Source organism: Triticum dicoccoides, unplaced genomic scaffold (assembly GCF_002162155.2).
Source record: "Triticum dicoccoides isolate Atlit2015 ecotype Zavitan unplaced genomic scaffold, WEW_v2.0 scaffold173518, whole genome shotgun sequence".
NCBI lineage: Eukaryota > Viridiplantae > Streptophyta > Magnoliopsida > Poales > Poaceae > Triticum > Triticum dicoccoides.
Genome location: NW_021222591.1, coordinates 1 through 8210, shown reverse-complemented (window position 1 = coordinate 8210; position 8210 = coordinate 1). Strand labels below are relative to the sequence as shown.

The window sequence follows — 8210 nt, the reverse complement described above, 5'->3', positions numbered from 1 at the left end:
TTTTTTTTGGCTCACGTATTGGAAATAACATGATGGATAGTTCAGAAGAGTTAAGAGATTGTTCAGACAGCCTGTCATTAGCTTATTGTTGGAGTATGTATCTTCCGGCCGCCACCGAATCAGGCCAGGTGAGCGAGCATCTAGATCAGCCAGCTGTATATACTAGTCACATGATCACTAGAAGCACCCATGATCCTAGTTGCCATATATGGAACACCGGATCAGACTACTTGCCATATAAAGAACTCCACTCAGATTTCTTGCCACATGATCAGACTACTTGCCATATAAGCAACTTCGCACGGATATTTTGCCATATATGGAACGCAGGATCAGACCATTTGTCATATAAACAACTCCGCTCAGATCTCTTGTCATATATGGAACGCAGGATCAGACCACTTGCCATATAAAGTAAACAACTCCGCTCAGATCTCTTGCCATATATGGAACACAGGATCAGACCACTTGCCATATAAACAACTCCGCTCAGATTTCTTGCCATATATGGAACGCAGGATTAGATCACTTGCCATATACTCCCTCCGTTCCGATTTACTTGTCGTGGTTTTAATTCAAATTTAAACTAAAACCACGACGAGTAAATCGGAATGGAAAGAGTATATAACTCCTCTTAGATCTCTTGCCATATATGGAACGCCGAATCAGACCACTTGCCATACTATATGGAACGTCGCTGGATCAGACCATGTGAGCCACATCTCCTACTTAGCTAGCTCTTATTGGCTCCTGTGTTGGCTGGACCTCCATCCGTCTGATCTCATGCCATTGTTGTGTTAACTCATTGATTAAACTTTTTCTAAACCTGATCACCCACCTTCGAATTTCTTTTTGAATGTCTGCAACCAGGGCATTTTGTTCAGTACTATCTCAGATATCTCCCTAAAAGGATTTAGCGGTGCTTCTCCAAACCATGTACCATGCCACGATCTCACCGGTCAGCACCCGAAGAAAAACTAGTAGAATGCCCGTGCGTTGCCACTGGATTTTGAAATATTTTGTTGGAGTATTTTGTAAACATAATGCATGTTAAATTTTAGATGTAGACAAAGATAACATTGGCACAATTGCGTAATAATTTAAGACCACTCCACTTGTAATGTAAATTGATAACAAAAAGGCAATTTATGTTGCATACATATAGAGCGATGATCCAACTAAAAATCTGTTACAAATTAAGATATATTTGACGTGCTTAAGAAATTCCCGCACAATATCAAGAATGTTGTCTTTAGCTTCATTCGCGTGATATTTGAGCAAGTATAATAAAAACTTCTTCATCAACTCGTACCCATCCTGCACAAGCAATACATGAATCTCATGGTTTTTTGCATTGATGACTGATAGATACAAATGGTACCCAGGAATGGCAATCGGAAGGAATAGCTGGTGGAAATATCATATATGTCGTAGGCACAATTAGATATAAATAATAAAAACATATTATACACATGGATTAATTAAAAATAACACATCATTATATGCATGGATAATGAGGCGATACTAATCATATCTTGTTGTAGATAGGTATTAACATGTTGTACGATTTGATGATATTTTGATGGGTCAATATCTTTTTCTCGTCTTCTATACGAACGTACTAATAATATGTACCTTTTCGCCCGCCCTGTCTCGTAGATGGTCATGTGCAAGCATATGTCACCATTTATCACCTGTAATTTCACATATAGGATATATTTATGTTATTCGATATTATATATGGTTTATATTATATATGTCAGCTTTTTTGGGGTTTGTTATGAGATATCACCATTTGCACACCGTTATGTTTTAAAAAACTTTGGAAACTTTCATCGCCTTCCAACTACGTCGTCTCGGAACCCTTGTCGATGGATTTTTTTAGACATCGCCAGAATACATCTTTATCTCTCCCATGTTCTACAACAATAATCGTATAAAAATGCACCGTTTTTATGACATACATATAAAGAAGGAATAGTTTTATGGCTGATTTGTGGTATCCATCAATACAAGGAAAGCCTCGCGATGGGTGTATGGCTGATTTGGGTTCGGTTGCATTAGAAATCTTAGCGATTGGTGTTGATTTTTGTTGTATGGCTGATTTTGGTACGGTTACATTAGAAAAACCAGATGGGAGGTGGAGTTCGGCATTGAAAAAACCAGGTGGGGAGCCTCGCGATGGATAAAATTGGTGGGGGTACGATGGGAGAGGGTACGAAACGAACTGACATACCAGAGAGATGCTACACTTACGCGTTGTTTAGCACGGAGTTAAGTTACACTCTGATCCGAAAAAAGGTGCGCCGTTTACGTGGCAAAGTATTGTGGCGGGTCTCCAAACGTTCAAAAGGGGGTGTATATGGAGAGTGGGTACAGGAGCTCAGATAGATATATGGCAAGACCCATGGATTCCATCGAGCCCTTCACGGAAAGTTATTACTCCATGAGGATCTGTGATGCTGAGATATGTGGAAGAGTTGATTGATCCTCATCAAGGGCAGTGGGACGAAGCACTAATCCGAGACGTGTTTTCTCCAGTTGATGCTCACAGGATCCTCCAAATACCCTTAAATGTTCAGGTGATGGAGGATTTTATAGCATGGAATTACATAAGGTCAGGAACGTTCTCGGTCCGGTCAGCTTATCATAGGGAATTTGAACACACATATGGACACCGGCTTGCTAGATCTGATGGCCAAGGAAATGCACAAGCTAACACAATATGGCAGGTAGTATGGAACCTTAAATTGCCTGGGAAGATCAAGCACTTTGCTTGGAAAGCTTTGAATGGCTCACTGCCTTGCTATGGCATACTAGCTAATAGGCACATCCCCCTTACACCAGAGTGCCCTTTCTGTGCGTTTGGGCTGGAAGATATCCAACATTGCTTATTTACATGCAATAGAGTACAGGAAGTCTAGAAAGAATTGGGAGTACAGAACGTGATTGAGGACGCGGTTATGCAGGACAGGTCGGGATCAGTTACAACAGAGATTCTAAGTCGGGCTCAAGGCAGTTCCGACGGAGTACCAATGCCTGAACTCATTCTGGTGGCGGCATGGTATCTCTGGTGGCAGAGGCGTCAACATGTGAAGAAAGAATCGATCCAAACAGCAGAAAAAGTAGCAATATCAATTCGAGTGCTAGCGACCAATTTTACTCGAGCATACTCTAGCAAGTATTCAGAGAGGAAGTAGGATCACATATGGAAGCGGCCGGCAAATGATGTGATAAAAGTTAATGTTGATGCTGCTTTCCAGGCCGATTCTCTGTCAGGAGCTACAGGAGCTATTGCACGCGACCAACGAGGGACTGTTATAACAGCAGCCACTTGGTATCTTCCTCAGGTCTCGAGCGTTGATGCAGCTGAAACTCTAGCAATTCGTAACGGTTTATATTTAGCTGGCAGGATTGGATGCAACAAAGTTCAAGTTGAATCGGATAGCAGTTTCGTGGTGGACTCAGTGCAGAATCAAGATTATACTGGATCCAATATAGCCACTATTTTGGAATGCAGAGAGCTTTCTCTTGACTTTGCAAATGCTGAATACTCCCACTGTTTTCGTGAAGCTAATGAGGCTGCTCATATCTTAGCTAGCCACTCTTTTAGCATTAGATCTTCCTTATTCTGGGAAGCTTACATCCCGGACTTTATTTCTCAAGCTATTGTAAACGATTTGTCTCTGATATGAGGAATAAAGTCTTGAAGTTTCAAAAAAAAAAGTTACACACTGATCTGTTGAAATTTAATTGGAAGTCTAGATGGGATGAGCCCCATATCGGGGGGATGGGTAGTGGAGAGAGGAGTCCTTAGGTGTGTTACCGTGGGTATTGCCCGTAAGTATAGGATTTTCGGGGGACTCCCAAGTCCCCCTTTACAAGTAGAGATAATGTGGAGCTTTCCATGAATGTCTTATTAGCCACAGATTTCTTGGTTACCCCAAAGCTTTTTTTATTTTTGCGGAAAACTTACGGCCAAGACTATATCCTCCCCCCTTGATTCTCCCAAACAAATCCATCACACGGGCGAGCGCACACCATCTTTGACCATATCCAGCTGATTAAACCAGCTAGCATCGTCTCCCTCTGCGTTGTGGCCACGGCGAGGTGATGGCGACGGAGGCCTCAGCATCTGCGTGCCAGCACGGCGTCCGCATCATGTCTCGGCGAATGGTGCGGCCGGCAAGCGACGGGGAGACGACGACGACGAAACCAAAGTCGACTGAGACGGTGCACCTCACGCCGTGGGACCTGCAGATGCTCACCGTCGACTACATCCAGATGGGCGTCCTCCTGCCCCGGCCACCGACGCCGACGACGGCAGAGCACATGGTCGACCAGCTGGCGCAGTCCTTGGCGCGCGCACTGGCACGTTTCTACCCCTACGCCGGCCGCCTCGCCACCAAGGAACACACCGGCGGCAGCGTCACCGTTTCGCTGCAATGCACCGGTGAGGGCGCCGAGTTCGTCCACGCCGTGGCGGCAGACACCACCGTCGCCGACGTGGCTGGCTCGCTGAGTATCCCTCGCGTGGTCTGGTCCTTCTTCCCTCTCAACGGGCTGGTCGGCGCCGACGCCGCCGTGGGCAGCCGCATCGACTCCCGCATCCCAGTCCTCGCCGCCCAGGTCACCGAGCTCGCAGACGGCGTGTTCGTGGCCATGTCGCTCAACCATGGCGTCGCGGACGGGACTGCATTCTGGCACCTGTTCAACAGGTGGTCCGAGATCAGCCGCAGCAGCTGGAACGGCAGCAGCGAGGCGATCACCACGCCGGAGCCCGTGCTGGAGCGGTGGTTCCCGGACGGCTGCCCGGTTCCCGTGCCGCTTCCATTCCCGACGCTGGATCACGCCGTGCGGCGGTTCCACGGCCCACCCGTGGAGGAATGCTTCTTGGCATTCTCCGCGGAGAGCATCAGGAGCCTCAAAGCGAGAGCCAACGCCGAGATATCAGGCACGGCCACCGTTTCCTCGCTGCAGTCCCTGCTCGCGCACCTGTGGCTCGCCGTGACCCGCGCCCGGCGCCTCCGGCCGGAGCAGGAGACCTCCTACACGTTGGCGGTCAGCTGCCGGGGTCGAGTGAAGCGCGTGCCCCAGTTATACTCGGGCAACTCCATGGTGCGGTGCGCGACGGCGAAGGTGGCCGCCGGCGAGATCCTCCGCGGTGGCCTGTGTCCGGCGGCGTGGCGGCTGAACCGCGCGGTGGCGTCGTGCGATGAGGCGGCCCTGGTTGGGTCCACGGCGGCGTGGCACACGGAGCCACGGTTCGCGTACCTGGTCGGGTGGTGGCACCCGGCGCTGCTGGTGACGGGCAACTCGCCGCGGTTCGACGTGTTCGGTAACGACTTTGGGTGGGGGAGGCCGGTGGCGGTGCAGAGCGGCGGCGGGAACAAGGTTGACGGAAGGGCCACCGTGTACGAGCTGGGGCGCGAAGGTGGAATCGGCATGGAGCTTTGCCTGGCTCCGGAGGCTCTTGCAAGGCTCATCGCGGATGACGAGTTCATGGCCGTGGTGGTGAACCAAGGCCAATAGGCAATAGCCTGCGCATCTGTGCTGTGCGGCTAGTATCCAAATTCAACATGATTCATTCAACATATTTTGTTATCATCAGTTTTTGTCCATCTCATTGTCATCAGTTTTCTTTCACTTTAGCTATATGTCAGACGACTGAATTTTTCATCTTCGGTTAGTCGAATTTGTTGCCGTTGATTTAGTGTGCTAAAGTAAAATGCTTTTGTTTTTTGTTCTTTTTGTGTTTTGTTTTGTTCAGTTTTCTTTTTCTTTTCTTTATGTGTGTTTTAGATGTTGAGTGTGTGTAAATGTATGCACGCAAGTATTACATGTATACCGTCCTATTAGAGTATGGAAATTTCACTAAAATATGTTTCTTCTTACATATATTATAAAAAGTGCATTTTCATACTAATTGTAAGGAAATTTTTTATTTAAATTTTATTTCACTTTCTTTCTTATCTAAGGGTAATACCAATGACAGTAATTCATTCCTGCCTTGGAACTTATTTTTTATGTGAATTCTATTATTATATATTTGTTCCTGCATATATATAAAACATGCAATTTATGTGTAAATTGTGTGCAAATTTTAGCATGATTTATTTTTTATTCATTTCTTCTTAGAGGTTGATACCAACGCCTCTACTTCATTCTTTTTAGAAAATGTTATTTTTCATTTTTGTGTGTTTAAGTAAGTAAACACGCAAGTACTATAAAACATGTGTGAAAATTATAGTAGAGTGCAAAATTGCAATATTTTGTGTTCCTTTTTTCCATATTACTAAGTGCAATTTCAGGGAAAACTTGTGTGATTATTTTTTCCTTTCTTTATTTTTTCTTAAAGGGGTTCGTTATTCCCTAGAAAATTTCCTTGTTTTTATTTTGTTTTAGTTTTTTTCATTTTCTTTCTTCTTGAAGGGTTTCATTCTTTCCGAGAAAAAAACATTATTTTGATTATTCTGGTTTTTTATTCCATTTTCTTTCTTTGAGTGCAATATCAATATCATTCCACTGTTATATGTTTATTCTTGCATATTATGAAAAATGTATTTTATGTATAAATTGTGTGAAGATTCGGTCTTTTTGAACTTCCTTCTTCTTAAAAGGGAATACTAAAGCCACTAATTCATTATTTCTTAAACAACTTAATTTTTTATTTTTCTCTGTGTAATTATAAATGCAAGCACTATACAATATGTGTGTAAATTATGCTCCGTTACTAAATATAAGTCTTCTTAGAGATTCCAATATGAACTACATACGGATGTATAACATATTTTAGAGTGTAGATCCACTCATTATGTTCCGTATGTAGTCCATATTGAAATCTCTCAAAAGATTTATATTTAGGAACGGAGGGAGTACTAGATTGTGAAAAATGAACTATTATATGTTTATTCTTTGCGTATTATCAAGTTTTTTTTACTTTCTTTATTCTTAATGGGCAATTCCATTGCTACTAATATATTCTTGCTTAGGAAAATTCATTATATCTATTTTGTTAATTTTTATATCACGTATAATTTTTTAGAACTTATAAAAACGTGTTATGTGCACTTATGTGTAATGCATGTACTCATCTCCTTCCGGCTGAAAAGTTCAAATGCATGCATGTTAGTGGGACCCACCATCATCCATGCATGACATGCGAACAATTTCTTGAACGTATACTTGCATGTACCCGCAGCCAGCCAAGCGTTGCCACCAACTGGATGAATCCTACGTATAAAGAAAAAGTGACTGGCCCTAAGAATTAGTCAACTGACACGTAGCCAGACCCTTCTATCGTGGTTGAATCATGATTCTACCATATCAATGCTTTTAAATACTACTATTATTATCTATTTACTATAACTATTCAGTTTTTTTAGGGTTAACTTATTATCAAATATAGCTTTTATTTTGCACGGCTGAGGGTGGATCTCCTTATCATCTTCCCAACACTATGCTTTTAAATATATATATACACCCTAGGTTGTTGCGCTAGCAAACGATGTATCTTTATGTATTGTTTCTCTCATTTACCGACGGATGAGAAGATGGGGGTGAGATGGCGGCGGGCGGTGGGAGAGGAACATGATATAGGGTTGTAATCTTTTAACTAGGGCTGGGATGGGGGCCAAGCTTTCTAAAGTTTGACTCCAAATTGGTAAATATATGATGCGTGCAAAACATACACTCCCATCTTTATCCGTGTTTAAACCATATCTCTGTCATGAAAATGATGATATATTGACTAACAACTAATGTGCAAATCTTTTGCAAATCTCCTTGTGATTATTTTACCTGCAGTTTTGGATGAGGAAATCACTGAACATCAGGCTTACATGGAAGGAAGGAAGGAAGGAAGCAAATGGGCAAATTCCCAAGTCAAGGTGCCTTCGCAGCACACTTAATGACCATGGGTAGGGTACGGTGCCGTGCGACTGTACCATGGGGAAGATATCAGGTGATACCATGTGTTAGGTGATACCATGATACGGACTTCTGGGAGATCCAACGGCTCCCCGGAGTTCTTGAGCATTTTGCAAAAAAGTCATCCGGGAGTCTCAAAAATTCGCGTAGATACAATAGACTTCCGGAAAGTCGCCAGACACACGACACGAGCCTTGGACATGGCGTAGGGACTCGGCAAGGAGGTGGCCAGGGTTGAGGTTGGGGAGGCGGCAATGTGTGGGAGGCTGGCGCGAGGGGGG

The 8210-nt window shown here is 44.0% G+C and overlaps 1 protein-coding gene across 1 annotated transcript; it reads left to right on the top strand.

The window, feature by feature from the left end:
- Positions 1-4106: 4106 nt before the first annotated feature.
- Positions 4107-5532, top strand: LOC119344562 (uncharacterized acetyltransferase At3g50280-like). The gene has a single exon (XM_037614956.1). The coding sequence runs from the start codon at positions 4114-4116 to the stop codon at positions 5530-5532; it is 1419 nt and encodes a 472-aa protein (XP_037470853.1). The 5' UTR covers positions 4107-4113.
- The last annotated feature ends 2678 nt before the right edge of the window (positions 5533-8210 follow it).